General features: G+C 38.3%; 1 protein-coding gene across 1 annotated transcript in view; it reads left to right on the top strand.

The window, feature by feature from the left end:
- LOC121655994 (formin-2) overlaps positions 1-18,896 on the top strand; it is a 37,672-nt gene that overhangs the window by 6,429 nt on the left and 12,347 nt on the right. Inside the window, exons 4-11 of the mRNA XM_042010939.1 lie at positions 2,031-2,183; positions 3,830-4,632; positions 5,056-5,197; positions 9,407-9,494; positions 13,579-13,640; positions 18,130-18,221; positions 18,321-18,450; positions 18,737-18,883. Coding sequence (XP_041866873.1) covers positions 2,031-2,183; positions 3,830-4,632; positions 5,056-5,197; positions 9,407-9,494; positions 13,579-13,640; positions 18,130-18,221; positions 18,321-18,450; positions 18,737-18,883 — 1,617 coding nt within the window. The remainder of the gene's footprint in view (positions 1-2,030; positions 2,184-3,829; positions 4,633-5,055; positions 5,198-9,406; positions 9,495-13,578; positions 13,641-18,129; positions 18,222-18,320; positions 18,451-18,736; positions 18,884-18,896) is intronic.

Genomic DNA, 18,896 nt, shown 5'->3' with positions numbered 1-18,896 from the left:
CTTGTTTTACAAAGATTATAACACACAAGTTTCATTGCATTAGCTTGACCAGACATTAAATCATTTTACTGAAGTTTTTATTCAAATCACTTTAAAATAATAGTAGCAGGTGTTCAGCTTGTCATAGTGCATTCATGATTAAGCATGGCAGCAGTTCTGGTTCTAAGTAAACATTTACTTACTGAGGTCTGATCAATCTTGCTGGAATGAAATTATTTTCTACCTTTATATTTATATAGTGTTCAGGGTAAGAATGTGGCATAATATGAGCTGTTGAGCAAAAACAAGCACTTAGTCATAAGGAAAGAAATACACCATCCTATGCACAATATGCATTGCAAAGTTAATCCAGTCTGCATTATTGTAATTCATGTTGGAGGGATTTCATTAAATCACCTGAAAACCAGTGATGCATGTCGATGGTGTGACCATGTGAAAGCTGATTTAATATTTTATTTTCCATTCCAGTAATGCCTTGCTCAGGCCTACTTGCATGTGCATTTTTTCCTGCACAGTACACCATCACCCCTCTCAGCCATTTTTATCAAGTTTCCTTGCTGCTTCATCCAACTGAGCCATTTTATTGTGCTGTAGGTGTAATTTATGGAAATATGTATGTAATAATATGCAGCTTTGGGAAAACATGGTCAAATTATTCTGTTATACAGTACATGAATTCTGTTTTCTCCCTGCTGCTCACATAGCTCATTTTGTTTTAAAGAAGTCAAGATAAATGAATGAGTTGTTTTAGTGTGAAATACTGGGATGGGTTTGCTTCTTATTGCAATTTCTGCCCCCAACAAATGAAACACCCCTGTAGGTGTACATGAATAGACATGCATAGACTAATATGCATAAGAAGCTATGTTCTACAAACTACAAAGCTCTCAAATACAAACATTTATATATGAGAATGCTAAAGAGGCATGCACATTAATATATAAAGTGACAGCATGAGCCATTCATACATGTTCAAGCATTTCCTTGGATTAATGGCACTCCCTCTTACACTAAATCTCCTCCACACACACACACATGCGAGTTTGCGTAGACCATCTGCTGACCACGTTATGTAACAGCACCACGTGCCTTGGGCTCAGGCTGCTCTTCCCCTGCAAAAGGCTCGTCGTGTCAGGATTGGACAGCGTTGCCTTTGCTCTAGTCTTGCCCTGAAGTCCTGCATTATTCACCTCGACTATGAATAACCTTCGCTGCTGCCATTAAGAGCACCACAGTTATAAGTTTCTCTGTCTTACAGCTAATCTGCCTCTTAAAATGTCATTTTATCTCTTCTGTCTACAATATTTTACTTTTAAATTCTTTTTAATATTTTTGTGCTGCCTCCTGTTAGTTTTTGTTTTTGAATTAGTTACATCTGCATCTGCATCCACTATCCCATCTATGTCTACCACTCCATTTTCTGTCTACCGTTATCATTTGTATCTCGTTCCCCACTTTGCTTCCTTAAAATGGCAGTGAAACCATCTTTGCAGCTTCGGTCTAAAGTTAGTTTCTTCTTTAGCTTCACTGATTTAGAAAATGTGATTCGAATTAGATAAGAATCTAGCAGAACATAGAAACGGTTTCTTTGCATGTGAAAAACCTTTTTTTTTTTTTTTTATAAATACGATGTAGGGACAAGAGTTAATGTTTTATTTTTGACCTCTGTGTGTGTACAGTAATTTTTCTTGCTGCTGGTAAGGAACCAAAGTCGACCTAATATGAAATGAGAGAAACACTAACAACATCTATATGGGTCATCTCTTGATGGACATAATAGGCTATATGTTTATATAAGTGGTAGACATTCATTGTTACCGTATTTATACACATTTTTACATGAACAAAACTAAATAAATGGTGAGGATGGCTGTGTTTTTTTTTTTTTTTTTTTTTTTTTATATGTTCAGGTTATTCCAAAACCTTTGTTGAAATAATTAGATTAATTAATCCAGATATAAGTCTCAAATTTAAATAATCTTAATTGCCAGAGTGTCTTGACCAATATAACTGAATCTATAACTGTGCAGGAGGAGCAGCTGTATACCTGGGCATCTGTAGGCCTTCCTGTGTCCTCCCACCTGTGGGAACTCTATGGGGGGCGAACTGCAGGGAAAGTGCAGCGCCTGAGGTCCCCTTTGCATCGCTCATCAGCCAAGACACCTGGTGCTCTGCACTTTCAGGTTGGTTACACTCGCTCCTCATCAGTAAATATTTTAAAGCATGTTTCCCTTATTTAGGGAGGGTGGAAAATTACTGCTTTAAAAACATGTTTGTTATAGAATATACTGAAAACATTTTAAAAGCTCTCTTCTTCAACTTTCTATTTTGATCATATTAAATGTACAACATTATGCAAAGTGTTTGAACATCAAACAAACTAGTAGTTCAAATCATTTTACATAATTTTGCTCATTTGGTTGAAGAATAATAAGAATAAGAACTTTTATCAGCCCCTCAGTGGGGAAGTTGTATTGTTTCAACAGTATAGGTACAGTAAGATATGACAGTACATAACATACATGTATAAATAGGAAAATATGAATATGTACATAAATAGCAGAAGAGTGTAAGCTGTAATTGCTGCATAGAAATATTGTTGCACATTATAGTGGAAAATATTGCACAGGTTTTAAAAGATGGTTAGAGAGAGATTGCACAGGTTGCATGTGTTTATTTTAAAGTCTGACAGCAGCAGTGAGGAAAGACCTGAGGGATCTCTCCTTCGCACAGCGAAGATGGATCAGTCTGTCACTGAAGATCTGCTCACGTCCTGCAGGAGGTGGGACTCATGGTCCAGCAGCTTTGCCAGGACCCTTTTGTCACCTACTTCCACAACAAGTCCAGAGAACAGCTCATGATAGAGCTGGACTTCCTGATAACTTTTGCCCAGATTAGAAAGTTGAGGCAGCAGGGAAAAGGGTGTTTTTAAGATGAAGGGGGGTACACTTGTTGAAATGTGTATTATTTGTTCAGAAATGTATTGAACTTCTGCTTTATTAATTTTTCACATTTAGGTTCCTGACCTCAGCTGTAAGTCCTTCTTTGTCCACCAGAGGTCAGGGTTGTTTTAAGAGATGTGCCGATTTTTTTTTTTTTTTTTTTTTACAGAAAAGCTCTGTTTTCTAGAACAATATAGTAGAAAGAAAAAAAAAAAACATAAGGGCATTTCTGACTGAGCATCCTATTTAAGATTCAAAAATCTGACCACAACTGGAGAATGTAGGAGGAGACACAAACCATCTTAGTGCGAGGCCCAGTGAGACTCGCTGTCTCTGGGGTCAAATCTCTCAGTATCCCCTCATCCCTGCTTTAGCCAGTCTGGTGCCAGAGGTCTGATGCAGTCTAGACATTATGGACTTTCTTGACCCTTCCTCGGCTTATAGTTTTAAAGCTGAGCTCCTTGTGTCATGAATGTTTTACTGTTTATAGATATTGATATTATTAGATAAATTAATGGTCTATAGCAGGGCTACTCAGTTCGCTCCTACGAGGGCAGGTTTTTTATGTATCCCTGCTTCAACACACCTGACCCTAATTAATTAGTCATTGTGCAGAACTTGATTGGCTGTAAGATCCATTTAATTTGATGCAGGTGTGTTAAAGCAGGGATGTATGGAAAACCTGCTGAATCATGGCCCCTCGTAGGACCGAATTGAGTAGCCCTGATCTATGGTCTATAGTCTATCTATATCTATCAATATTTATAGTGCACACCCTTAAGGAAATTATTTTTATAGTGGAAAAGCACAACTTTAAATGTTTGTATTTATTAATGCTGCAGTTTAGAGTTTCTTTTTTATTCTTTGTTTGTTTGGTTCACCGACAGACAGAATCCAGCTGGTTGAAGTCAGGTCAGTCATCCTCAGAGGATGAAACCTGCCTCATCCCTCAGCTGGAGAAGACAATCGATGACCTGCAGATTAAGATTGCTGCGTTGCAAGGCCAGCAGGCCCCCTTGGAAAAGAGCAGTGGGGATAATATTGTAGCCCTGGGCAATGGCCACCACAAGGCCCCACAGACCAAAGGAGGAAGATTAGAGCGGATGAGCCAGGAGGTGTCTGTTCAGACCTCGCCTGTGGAGGAGGGCTTTAAGGTTGATGTGCCTTTGAGTGGAGGATCTGACAGCATGTCGTCCTCTTTGTCATCTACCATCCCTAAATCTACAGAGGGCTTTGTGTGCACGTGCCAGCAGAGCCAACAGAGCAGCATCCAGCCAGGTCCTCCTCCTCCTCCAATCTCGGGGGGAATGTCCCCACCTCCACCACCTCCTTTACCAGGTGCTGTTATACCACCGCCTCCTCCCTTACCTGGTGTAGGACCTTGTCCACCACCACCCCCTCCTCCACCACCACCACCAGGCTTTGGGCCTCCACCACCTCCTCCCCCACCTAGTTTCGGACCTCCGCCCCCACCTCCTCCACCGCCGGGTATAGGCCCTCCCCTTCCGCCCCCTCCACCCGGAATGGGCCCCCCTCCTCCACCACCACCCCCAGGCTTTGGGCCTCCACCACCACCAGGTCCCATGCCGTCCATGATGGTCCAGGAAGCTCTCCCTGCCAAGGCTGTGATTGAGCCCCCGAAGCCAATGAAGCCACTCTACTGGACCCGCATTCAGCTGCATGCTAAAAAGTAAGGATATGCTAAGATAGATATGGATCATTTGCGAAAAGGTATTCTCTAAACAGTAGATATTTAAGAGGAAGCTTGTCCACTTAAGATAGCAATCGTGCACATGCTGGTAATGGAGATTCTAACCTTGTGGAAAATAAAAAGATGCAGTCCAGGCCTTGTGGTAAGCAGAAACTTGACTTGAACCAGGTTTTCTTTCCTTATTAGGGCTTGGAAAACTAGCTGAATGAAAGTCCAGAAATAGACTACTTGATCTATTTACAAGTGAGAAACTTCATAGTGAAATTGTTTGCTGCTGAGCTTGACAAAAACGTAACTGCTGAATTTTTACTTACAAAAAAATAGAAATGATAGAAATTCAGTGTACCTGGCAGGTTAAATATGTCTTGGTAAAGTAAGTAATTGAACTTTTACTCTCTTTAGAAATACCGGTCCAGTGGTGTGGGAAAAAATTGAGGAGCCAACTGTAGATTTTGAAGAATTTGTGGAGCTATTTTCTAAAAGTGCTGTCAAGGAGAAGAAGAAGCCAATTTCAGACACAATCACCAAATCAAAGGCCAAACAGGTATGTGTTCCTTTCTGTTTGTAGTATACTACATCTATGATGATTTTATCCTTTTTCAAAATGCCTTGAAATGTGTGTTTGCGACCAAATATGGCACTTTCAGGGATTTCCCAATCTTCATTTCCACTCCTCTCATACCTCGGCCATTTCCATTTCTCCCCACTGTCGCTCCCCGAGTCGCTTTGAGTGACAGGAGGAACTGCTGCAGCCAGACAGTTATTATGTGGTGTGAGCTCTGGCTCCCAACCGACTCCCTTGTGACCATCCAGTGGCACAGAGCCAATGACTCGCGTGCAGTGAAGAAACCTCACGGCCATGATGACTGTTGAGAGAGAGATTGGGAAGGAGAGAGGGGAAATAAGGGAGGGAGTGAGAAGCTTGGGAGTTGTATTTCATGGTGCGGTTCCTCCCATTGTGCTTTCTGTATGACTTACTTTAATAGCCATACTGTTTCCCTCTCCAGCACGCTTTATGTCACTCCATCAATCTGCAAGTCAAACATTTGATCTACAATTTGAAGCTGCTCTAGTCAAGATATTTGAGTTGATGTGCTGTTTGTTAAATTTATGTATTTCAAATTACAAGTAATGTTTCACCAGGGAGGAACATTTCTCTTATCACCCATAATTGAGACTCTGTGGAATCATCTGCAGTTTTACTGAGGTGAAATGTTAGCATCAGGCATAAACATTATTGGGAAATCTTTAGTTTATGGGGATGTTGAAACACAACACTAAAATATAAAATCTTCATAAAAAGGTTCAAGTTGAATGAAAGTTTAACTTTTTAGAAGTAATTTACCCTTATGGATCAAAAGAAATCCAGTACAATGGAGTAAATAAGTACAATAAGACCCATTATCTAATGTGCATAAGGATTCATTCATTTTAGTCTATCTTAAACTATATTGCCTTGACACTCATATTCAGCAAATTTGACAATAATGCAAAATGGCTGAACAATTGAATTTTTCTTTTAATAAGCGTTATCAAGCAGGCTAAGAAAAAACATCTAACTAGCATAGTTGTGTTTTTGCTAAATTTCCTTGGTCATCACTGCTGTGGCAACAGTGGTGCTAAAGATACTAAAGTCAACAATGACAATATTAAAAACAACTGTGAGTGACCCCAATTTGAAGCCAACCTGTGACTTCCCCAGTAAACACCCATCCTGCAATTTTAGACAGGTAACATCTCCAACTACTTTCAACTATTCCCATCCTCTTGTACACTGTGAACCCATTTTTTTTCCACATGGTAGGAAGCCACATATTCTCATACCACTAGAGAGCAGCTTTGGCATCCTGACTTGGCCAGTTTTAAGGCCTCTACTGACATAAGTAATAGCTGTCAAGAATTACTATCACTGCCCGGTGTCAAAGGTTAACCTCTGTCTTTTTGCAAAATAAATTTAAGAGTTTACAGTAAAGTGCAGTGACGTGGAGAATATGCTGCTGCTTTATACCATGTGATTTACATCTGTTCAAGACTTGATATGATGAATACAGTTTGCATTAAGGTGATAAATAAAAATTAATACAAAACATTTACTTACATTACATACTGTAACATGCGTAACTTTAAATCCCGCTGTTTCACAATTATTTTCAATTTAATGGAATGTCAGAAATAGTTAAAAAGCCACTTGTCTCGTCTGAGCAATAATCCGCATGCCAAAGATATTCAGTTTATGATCTGAAGAGATAAAGAGAAGCTGCAAATCCTCTGCATCTTTGGCATTTGTGTCTGGAAAAATTGCAAACACGCACACACAAAAAAACCTCTCTGGGCATGTTCAAAGATGCATGGAAAAAAAGTAGTCTGTTTTAAATAAGGATTTTTCTGTATGCCCCCCCCCATTGGAAAAAAAGGTTAAATTATTGGTTAGAAATTCCTGAAATGGTATCTACATCCCCTCCTTCACTGAAAAATGCATACATCATTCATTTCAATAGTTTACCAGTTGGATACAGGATGTCTCCTACAACACTGGAAATACCACTCTTGATGTATGTGCAATGCAAGTTTCAACACTCATGTAAAATCCCTTTAGGACCGGGATCGGCTTCCAAACTAGATGGGATGACACAGAAAGACACACCGTGTTTTTCCTCAACATTTTTTAGTATTTTCTATTTTGAATTTGGACACAAGTTTCACAACAGCATTCAACTATTCTGTGAGGGCAAGGCTAAATTAATGTCAAATTTTATAATGTATTGCATCATTTTAAAAATTTGTATTTGCACTGGATGGATGCACATTCATCACAGGCTCACACTGACAGAATTAAATTTTAAAACAATGATTTCTTGGCAAGTTCTTATGTTATGATAGTTTTATTTCATATTTTTGGGCAGATTTTTGGATGATTTTTTTGTGGATGACATACTAGATGTTTAAAAAGTTTAGTCACACTGAATCGATAAATATACTTATCTGCAAATCTGTGCTGAGATGTGACTGAGTTAGCAGAAAGATTCTTGGTAAGAACTGCTGCTGGCCTTTCTGTGTGGCATTTCATGTTCTATTCAGGTTCTCCAGCTTCCTCCCATAGCTCAAAACAGGCATGTTAGGTTGACTGGCATTTCTAAACTCTTCCTAGGAGTGAGTGTGAGTGGTTGTTTCTCTCTGCGTTGGCTGTGTGATGGACTGGCAACCTGTCCAGGGTGTACCTTGCCTCTTGTCTAATGGACTATTCTATAATAATATCACTAGTAATGGCTTACTTTGTGCAAACTGTCATTACTTTGCTAAACTGTTTGTAGTGCTCATAAATTTACTTATGTTAGATTGCCAGTCTCTTTGAAATATATTAAGTATTTCTGTATATATGCACAGTAGTTGTTTATACATTGTTGAACTCAATGTTAATGAACAGTTTTAGTTCAACTGACAAAGTACTGCAATATGGTTTCATTTTCAATTTACTTGAAGCTTCTGAGGAGACAAATTGTACCACAAAGAACTTATGCAAGACTGATGAAAACTCATACTGGCCAACCATGAAATGATAAAATGATCAAAAGATCCACATGTAATATTTGTGATTAAATGGATTTACTTAAGCCAAAAATATTATGCACGCTTGGCTCCTGTGAGAATGTTAAAACATCACAGGACATTAATCTTTCTGGACTGTTTTGTTGCAAATGTTAGTCATGAAAATAATTTTAGTGGTGGTTCATAAATCCAGCTGTGTTTCATTGTAAATAATATTGCAGATTTATTTCAAGGGATTTTTTTTAAGTTCAGATTCATGAGGAAAAGAAAACATGACTAGCGAGCTTGTTATCACTTACTACAAAGCAGTCTCCCCACTCTATAGGTACCACACACTCACTGTGGAAGCCAGTCAGCATCACATCTCAGTCGGCCTACCCCTTGGAGCTGTGGTTGAACCCAGGAAAACAGACAGTCGGGCCTGGTGATATAACTTCCTGTGTGTTTAAGAGGTCTGTGGTCTGTGTGATCTGGTTTCGATGGAAGCATTCTGTCTGGATCACAGTAGGCTTCGGGTTTCCTGTCCTGTCCATTGCAACCCGGCACACACTTTTGCTTACTCAGGCAGGCTGTGGTTCTTAATTTCTCCCTTGGATGTCGTTCTTTATGCATAATAGCACTGGCTACACATCCAACTCCTGGATGAATGACAAGTGGAAGCTGTTATTATTCAGTTAACTTTAGCTAATATTGTAACGTTCTGAGATGTTTTAATCCTGGGTTTCAACTGTTTTGACTGTAAGCTATGGTTATGACTTTTGATGGGCTTGTTTCCCTCTAGAACTATTTTCCTGTATTGTGCAATTACATAAACTATAATTTCATCAAAAACTTTGTATGAGACTTTGTAAGTTTAATCAGTTCAAGAGACTGAATTCATGAGATTATGCTCGGCACAGAAAAAAAGTCTTATTGTCTCAATGATCTGAAAATTTTTAATCACCTACTGGAAAGTTGATTGATGTGCAGAAGCAAAGAAAAAATTAAACACTATAATTCAGCCAGACAACATTATAATTTTCCTAATATTTGCGGGTGAATGATAAGTTTTCCTCCCACGTTGGGGAGAAATAATGTTTCCAGTCAAATATTAAATGCATTGTCTTCTTGAGAGTGCTCTGTGTTATTGTGGTTTATAGTGTTAACATCCCTCTTTTCTTTGACCTGCTGTAACCCTGCTGCTAAAATGATATATATCATCTCTTAGGTGGTGAAACTGTTAAGCAACAAGCGCTCTCAGGCTGTTGGTATCCTGATGTCCAGCATACACCTTGACATGAAGGACATCCAGAATGGTAAGTGGCGCCATGTGGTCACGAATTTCAGCCTCATAGCCTCAGCACTTGTGAGACAAGTAATTCTAAAGGGCAGTTTACTTTGTTGGCACAATGAAGAGTAAGCGGCACTGGTTGCCTGCAGTTAGTCATTCAGGTCACGTTCATGCTACTGTTCAAACTCTCAGCATTGATTAACTGACAAATGGGTTGGTGCAGAACGTTTACAAGTGGTAATTAGAAGGGAAAATAATGCATGTCCTATTTTCTTCTATAACAAAGGCAGAAGAATATCCTTGCATGTATTTAAGCAATGGTTTCATAGGCTTGATTAATGGATATGTTCCTTCTATTGTGTTGGATTGAAAACATTTCTGTAAGGTTTTTGACAACGGTTTTTGCCTTGTGATGTCAGTAATTTGGTTGTTAAGCCCTCATTTAGTTCACTTTGGACACTTAAAATGAAATAAAAAACAACAAAGTAGAAACTAGAAGCACTCAGAGCGCAGATCAAGCCGTAGGGTCACTCACCTCAGAAAACCTCAACCCAACAGCTCACCCAGTTACCAACCCTATGCCAACACAGTTATGCATACTTCAAACTAATATCACTATTTCTATCATCAGATAGATGATCTGGAAACATACCCTTAGACACTATGGACTATGATGATAGTCTTGAGGTTACTGAAGAAATTCACATTTTCTCTAATGGCAGCAATCTGGGTTAGCTATTGCTATATTATACATCTATCATGATGGCATCTTTTTTTTGCAAAAGATTCTGAACATTATCTGATGAGTTGGAAGCTGTAATAGCAAAATTGTCCTTGTCTCCCAATAATAAAGAATCCTTTAAAAAAAAAATCCTGGATCCAGATAGTGAGTTGGATCACCCCCAAAATCAAATCACTTTTTCTTTATCCCATTTCTGAGAGTTCCTGAAAATGTAATCAAAATCTGTTCATTATTTTTGACAGACAGACACAAACATAATCTCCACCTAGTCGGAGGTAATAAATGTAATCTGGATATTTATTCTTTTGGCTGGTGGTTTCTTTACGTTTTTCTTTAGCAGTTCTCAGCAGTTGAAACTAAAAATAATTGTCCAACTCTTGCATTTCTTTTGAGTATTTCCACTTTAAGCTTTTTTTTTTTATATCTCTGTTCTGTTACAATCAAGGAGTATCATTTATTTATTTGACAACAAATTTGTAAAGGTTAACACAGTTTATATTTTTTATTTAATTATTTAATTAAACTTAAGTATTTTAAGGGATAATTTGCAGACTCAATTTCCGTCCTCAAATCAAACATTTGATTTGTTCCTTATTTGCTTATAACCAAACACCTGCAAACTAGTTCTCATTGTCTTCACATGTACTTGTGCATTCATCTGAGCTTCACAGCAGTGTTTTCTTTTGAGGAAAAAACAAAACATATCTCCATATGTATAGGGGGATGCACTAAATTACAAGAAACAATTGCCAGTTTTCATAAAAAGCAGATAAACATACAGCAAACAATATAATTTAATCCCAATCTGAAATCACAAAGTTTTACTGAGCCAATATTAATTTTTAGTGATGCTACAGTTATCAAGATACATGTTCTTATTCTGAAAAATGAGTGAGATACTCTATTGGACTGGAAGTCATTACTAAAGTTCCCTCTAGTTGGCTTAATCACATGTCATAGTGTTAAAAGGCATTTCAGCTATTTCTCCTTTTGTTACTCTCCTCCCACTCTGGTTTTCTTTGCTCCGATTTTGTGTAATCTCTCCCCGTTTAACACCCACATCGTGTTTTTCTGTGGCTCTGTCTTTCTTTGATGAGTTGTCACCATCTTGTCTTGGCAACTTTGTTAAAGTGAAGTCATTCCAGAGATGCTGATGGGAACAGACTGCCTTCCTGTTTTAGTTGCTCTCTGATTGCTCTGCAGTCTTCGCTCATCCATATGTCCAAACACTGTTTCTCATTTATTTCAGTCCTTCTACAGCAGAGCATTTGTTACCTCCTCAAACCTTAATCTCACAGTACCACACAAACCTGAAAAATGTAGCATTATTCAATTACTCTTGGAGATAGTTGCTGTATTTTCTGCTTTTTGCAGGTCTGCATGTTGAGTTACTTGCTTTAATGTCTAATATACATCCATCTCAGGTCAGAGTAGGAGGCAAATGTGGGCCTTTCTCATCAACACTGTCATTCATCTCCTGTGTTAGGACAGTTTTACAATGCTACATAGTTAGCACTAATTGGAAACTTCAGTATATCACAGAGAGAATATCTTAGCAGTTTAAAGTAATTCTCAATATTGTGTGCTAAATTTTCAAAAAGTCTGATGCATGCAGCCTCGCATAAACAAAATACCCATGAAAGTGTTTCTTTTACTCTGTCTTGCATTTTAACAGACTGGTTTCAAGGCGTGAATAATTATAGCCATTAGAATACTCTTTATTTCACATAAGAAAGCCCAAAGGCATAAATATCAGCAATGCTATTGTCTAAATGATCTTATGTTTCTTTGTGTCACTAAAGATTTAAAATTATTTAAGAGGCAAAAGACTGTTTGTTTACTAAATATTCATTCATCAAAGCTTTGTAATTGTCCCGATCAGTGTTGTGAATTAATTTTATTTCCTGTTGATTCATTTGGATATATTGATGTCATCATTTGGATATCTTTGAAAGAAAAACAACTTGTGAATCATTATTTCTGCTGGTTTATGGCAGCTCAGCCACTGACTGAGAAGTCAACACATTTTTCCTTTCCTCTGCTCACAGCTGTTGTTGTTTGTTCTCAGACTTGGCCGACACTCTGCATGTTTCATAGGACACTTCCGTGCTGCGTCTGCTTCCTGTGAGTCTTTGGAGCGCCAGTCACAGCATTAGATGGTGGTTGCCGACGCCATGCTGGGGTTGAATGCAGTAGTAGGGGGTAGATGTGGGCAGATGGGCCTGGGTTTTGGTTGTCAGAGGTCTGCGTCACAGCAATGATATGGCTTTCTCTCATGAATTTTAAAACCAGCCTCAAATCCAACTATCCAGGCGGACTCTGGGTCAGATGATAATGAAAACCAAATGGTTAAAAGAAACTGAGAAAGCAAGAGTCACAGAGCAAAAACTTGTTTTTGTGGTGGCTTTGGAGAAGAAGTGTGTAAGAGGTTAGAAAGTGACATCAAATGGTCGGGAAAGATGGCATAGATGGGACTCAGAACTAAAGAGATTAAAAAGGCAACAGGATTACGTAAAAAAGAAAGAACACAATATCAAAGAAAGCATCAGAAGTACAGCAGCCACTTTAGGGTTTTTTTCCACATGCCTATCCTCTTTGTCATTTTGTTTTTTATATGGTGTCTTTATCCCCCTGTCCTAAAATGATGTTGTGAAAAGCTTATATAATCTGTAGTCATATTCAATATCTGAGCAAAGCCTTTTCACCCAAGTCGCTTCAGCCTCTCTGTCACAAACTCCTCAACAGCAAATCAACAGATCAAAACGGTGTGAATAATTTCAACACCCACAGCATGATAAAATACATATATAGGTGCTGAGTGCTTCACTTGGTGATTGTGTGTACAGCAACACCTCAGCTTCAACACCGCAGACCCCTGGGCTCTGTTTGTCTTTAAACATTTACTTTCAAAGGATTAATGCTTGTGGGCGCCAGGTCCTCGCGCCGAGACAAAAAGGCGACACCAGGAATTCAAACACAGAAGTTCAAACACAGATCTTTGTACCTTTGACAGATTTCTAAGTCCTCCATATTTATGTTTTAGCATGTGGCCCCTTGTATCCCGATGAGAACTGATAACTATGTTACTCTCTGCATACGACACAGGACATGGGAGGATTTTGCCTTTGCTTCATGCCACCCCCTCCCAGCAAAGCAGGAAACTTTTACTTGAAAAGTGTTCTGTGTTTTGTGGTTTATGTGTCAACCAAAGAAATGTTGTCATCTAGTCGTTATGAGCGAGGAAGTCTGTTTGTATTGGTTTGATTTCTGACTTGTTGATGGTGTTCTTTAAAGCTAAAGACGTGTCAAGACTTGCTTTAGTTCTAATATTAACGTTAACCATGTCGCCCTGCTCTTCCATCCACAGCCGTCCTAAATATGGACAACACTGTTGTTGATCTGGAGACTCTGCAAGCACTTTATGAAAATGTGAGTACATGCTGACATTCTTTTGGCTAACTTAGAACTGGAGCCACGTCTTTATGGTGAAGTTATGCAATTACATTTTTAACTTTGCAGAATTTTGATTCTTAAAGGGAAGACAATCAAACATGTGGATAGTGGTTTCAGTGAAATCAAGTGAAAAGACAATATCCCAAACTAAGATACATTTTGGCATTTTCCTGTCAATGCAGAGTCTCTTAACGGTACAATGGTGAGCAACAAAGCCAGTGAAATTACACAAAGTAATGCAACTCAGTCTAACTAAAATTGACTGCAGCATTTTCTTTTTCTGGGAAACCCTTAGTCACTTTTATTCTGCGGTTTTCAGTAAATTTATTATTTGGAAATGATTTCCTTGTGACAAATAGAATAATACACTTTTCATTTCATGCCATTTATGAATAACAGGAACATATTTTTCTATTTAGTGAAACTTGAGGACTCGGCAAGATATGATAAAAACAGAATAAAATATTAATCATATGTTTGTGTTTATTTGGCATTTCACTAAAGATAAACCACATAAGATAGTTTCCTCTAAAAGACACTTTTTTACACAATTATTAAAACATAATATGACTCGACTGTCAATCAAATGCCACGTCACTGTCGGCATATTTCTGTACAATGAGATCCTGCACTATGTTCCACTTGAAAGGGATGAACAAAGGAAGTGTGTATTAGATACTAAAACAAACAGGCGAGCCACAAACCATGCTGGTATGTAAGTTGTTTAGCTGCAGTGTCAGTCATGTGTAGGTCTCTTTGCAGGCCTGGAAGGAAACCAGCACTTTTACGTAGTAAACATGTTTTCTGCAAACTGGATCTAATTCACTCAACTTTTGTAATACCCGTGTGAAAGGAAATAAAAGTTGGGAGACTCCAGAATTTGTGTCATACAGCTTCTTGTGCTTGTGAGTTTTGGGGGGAAAAAGGAAAATAAAGAAGATTCCACTGTGAGCCTTGCCAGGCAAAAGGACCGCACTGTATCGTATATTATTAACAAGGAATTACAGAGCTGTCATCAGCACTTTCCAATATGTCTCCGTCCTGGCTTTGAAGGACTTCTTATATACAGTAAATACATATTCATCAACCTCCCTCTGCCCTGCGGATATAGTTCAGGACCCTTTCTAAGTCAGGTCAGTGAATTATGGAACATGAAAATGAACATGTTTTCCACATTTTAACTGTGATGCATTTTTAAGATGCTGTGAAATTCCTGTGAATTGTTTTTTGGCACATCTACAGAGGAGAGGCCTGGACCTTTGGCTGCCAGAGGCATATTAATAATGTTGATCATGGGAATGAGACTGTGTGGCTTGAAACAAGCTGTAGTTATGAACCAATGTGTCATAACTTAGGATCAAAAGTCTTCTAACCTCTCCACTCACCCTGAGACTTGAAGCCCCCTCTTTCTCTCCTTCTCCCCCTTATGACCTAAGGCTGTGTTATTGAGTCGAGGAGCCAAATTGTTTCTCTTTTGTATTGCGAGACTCCATCCTGTCTGTGGGTCTCCAGCCCCCTAAACCACAGTTGGCAGCATAGTCAGCCTGTCTTGAGGAATGTGAGGGGCTCCTAATGTTTACACCCTTACTCACTGTGCTAGGAGCTAGATCACAGACTGCTCTTTCTTTCACTCACACAAACATGTTCACAAACAAACATTTTGAACCACACAAATGTGTTCAGACTATACTGCATGCACACAGACAGAAACTCGCAGAAGCAGAGTCGCTCTGTCTGTGAGCTGCGGATTATAGCCACTCCTGTTCTTTGAACAAAGCCACCGCCATTAAAAGGGTCACACTGATAGTGGGACACCGCTCCCCTCCCCTGTAATATTAAGCTATAATCTGGGTCCACGCTGGTTGTCTGAAGTTCACTTGTTTTTTTTTTTTTGTTTTTTTTAAAGCTGGTACTGACTAAATGTCACTGAGGTCAGTTCATAGACTTTGCTATGAACTTAAAGCGTACAAACGATCACATTATACAACTTTTTTTTTTTTTTTTTTTTTTTGCATGGCAGGACTTTGAATAGTCTTTATTACATAATGCAATTTGTCATTTAGGGCCTATTCATTGGCAGCTCAATGTACAATGAATCTCACAAATGTTATTTCCTTAAAAATTGAGTGACAGAAATGGTGATTAAGCTCTGTCTGGCTCTGTTTAGCCCCACACAAGAAACCTGGCTAATGAATACCACTTCGCTACTGCAAGAATTCTGGCATCACAAATATCATCCTACTCTCCTTTTCATTTGATATTCCACATGGGACTGTATTTCTCATGCTAACAACCATTGCAACATGCCCTAGCAATTCAAAGATCACACGTTAATGCCCACTTGTCCCCAATTACACCAAACACTGCTGGGCTCCACTGCTGCCCTTTGAAAAGGATCTGCTTTGTGTTAAATATATTTACACTTGAAAACATCTCGAGAGAAGGCAAAGGAGAGCTTGCCCTGACCGACACAAGGCAGCGGTGTGTAGAATACTAATCAGGCTCTCAGTACGTTTGATGCTGGTGTTTGATGTTTTCCAAGGATCCATACCATGGCCAAACTCCAGAGTGAAAGATGGAGGGAAACCGGAGGGGGAGAACCAGACTGCTGAGACTCAGACTTAACTTTAGGGGTGGAGGATAGTTTCATTGTTCTCCCCATTTTCTTTAAAAACATTAACATCTATTGTCTTTGTATCTTGTGAAATGAAAGGGCATATTTGGTACTCCTTTTTTTTTTTTTTTTTTTTGTTTTTGTTTTTTGTAAGCAACCTTCTAAAAAAAACTGTGGTCCGGCAACTGGCAGCAGGATAATGGTCAGGAATGTAGTCTGGCTGAAGGCAACTCTTTAGCATTTGTGAAAGTTATATTGAATGGGTTGGCATATGGTTGAGTTTATGTATAAAACACTTATTTAAGAGTTCTTTTGTGTTTGAGATAAAGCTTGACAACATCAAAAAAGTAATTAGAGGGTAGACGGGTCAAGAGTAAGTTTGAGGGAATTTGAAATAAGTAGTGCATGAAAGAAAACCCTCAAACATCTCACAACTGAAGGAATTTTCTATAGAAGACATGTCAGAAAAGCCCAATGTTAAAGGATGGTATAAATGCTTAAAAAAAATCTATCGCTACCTTTTTTTTTTTTTTTCTTTAGGTCAAGGGTGTACAGTTTTAGTGGAACAGGATTACATTTATTGTGATTTTTAGAACTGATTACTTTTTAAGTGTGTTTATTATTATTATTATTATTGTTATTATTATTTGCATAATCTGCCATGGTAAAAAAGAATTACATGTTTGTTTTTTTTTTGTTTTGTTTTTTTTTTTTTTTTTTTTTTTTTGTTTTGTTTAAATAAAATAAATAAAAACCAAAGTAACTATTCAGCCCTAAATGCACAGCCATATACCAGGTCTGTCCAGAGATGACATATTGGGTTCTGGTACTGATTTAGTCGGGGTCACTTGAGGACTTTGAATTTTGTTTAAGACCCTCCTGTTGTTTTTTTGGTTAAGTTTCAGGTTATTGTCTTGTTGACATGAACCTTTGCATCAAAGATTTTTACCCAAGAGTTCTTTCTTTTTGCATCAATCTTCTCATCTATTCTGTCTCCCAGGCCCCTGTGGCAGAAACACACCAGATGATGCTGCCATAAACATGTTTTACTTTAGATATGCTCAGTGCTTAGCTTACTTAACTCTCCCCATTTTTGTTTTTCACTGAATTGTTCCAAAATTGTTTCATTGGACGCAGGAATCTCTTCAAATAGGTTTTTAAGATTCTTTCATGTGCCTTTTGGCAAATGTGGGCATTTAGCTTCTGCCTGGTCACACCGTCATAAAAAGTCTGCTAGGTGAAGTTCTATGCTGATCCTTTTAAAGGTCTCAGATCTCCATAAAAGAAATATAATTCCTATTTATAGTGACCCTTGGCTTATCGGTTAACTGTCTGACCAACATCCTCTACCTCTGATCACTTCTCAAGATCTGTGCATTGAAACAGATTCTAAGTTCTCCGTTTTATGACTTGTTCAAATATAAACCAGCAACTGTGAAAGCTTATATAGACAGTTTTGTGTTGTGCTTTTTAGTTATGTTCACTAAAATCTGGGCACAGATGGGTTCCAGCTAAGTTGAAACATATCCAAGATCCTTGATAGAACTTTATAGAAGATGTGCAAGAGCTAATCAGTTAGTAACACAGTATGTAAGTGTATATTGTGTGCAGATAGATGAAATGCATGAACCAAATTAATTCTAAGATGAATCTAAAGGAGTTGTGGGACACCTAAAAGTGTAAAAAAAAAACAAAAAAAAAAAAACAAACTTTAATCTCTGCTCATTTTTCCTTCTGTTTTTTTACCATGACTAAATATCTGTCATCTTAGTTTTTATGTGCAGTATGTCAAATAAAATATCTTTTCCCATAAATTTTCATGTACACTAAATTAGCATTTTCAATTGACAGAGAGCTCAAAATGATGAGATGGATAGCATTAAAAAGCACATTAAATCAGCACAAGACAAGGAGGATGCCAAGCCACTGGACAAGCCAGAACAGTAAGAGCCAAGCCCAGCTCCTGAAACAAAGTCTACACATAACTTATTAAAGAAATGTCATAATGATTGATCTCATCCTTTTTATCTATCTTTTATCAGGTTTCTATACCAGATATCGCAAATCTCCAATTTCTCTGAACGAGTGTTCTGCATCCTATTTCAATCAACCTTCCATGAGTGTATCACCTTAATCCTGCGCAAAATTGAAATCCAGCAGAGAGTTGTTAAGGTGAGCTGCTGGACGTCTTACTGCAATTATTTCCTCCTCTGTTTATCAGTTTATCCATATATCGGCTGTCTGGTGATAGTTTGGATTGAAGGGTCGTTGCCTTCTATCTGTTGTGTTTTTGTCTCTTCTTTCTGCTTTCCTTTTGCTTTTTGCTATCTTCCTCCTCCTTCTTTCGTCCCCTCCAGTCTATTTGCTACAATGCTGGACAAGACAAGTCTTTTTTGTTTAAAAAATAAAAAAAAAAAAAGGTTATCCATCTCATCTTCATCTCCTTTATGTACCGTAGAATCTTCAAAGTAGTCAGAGTGTGTTGCAAGTGCTTGGCCTGGTCCTGGCTTTTGGCAACTTCATGAACGGAGGTAATCGGTCTCGAGGACAGGCTGATGGCTTCACCTTGGACATTCTGCCAAAACTGAAGGATGTCAAAAGCAGCGTGAGTGTGTGTG

The sequence above is a fragment of the Melanotaenia boesemani genome, chromosome 16 (assembly GCF_017639745.1).
Source record: "Melanotaenia boesemani isolate fMelBoe1 chromosome 16, fMelBoe1.pri, whole genome shotgun sequence".
In the NCBI taxonomy this organism is placed as follows: Eukaryota; Metazoa; Chordata; class Actinopteri; order Atheriniformes; family Melanotaeniidae; genus Melanotaenia; species Melanotaenia boesemani.
The sequence above is the reverse complement of the archived record's forward strand: the minus strand, read 5'-3'. Positions and strand labels throughout refer to the sequence as shown.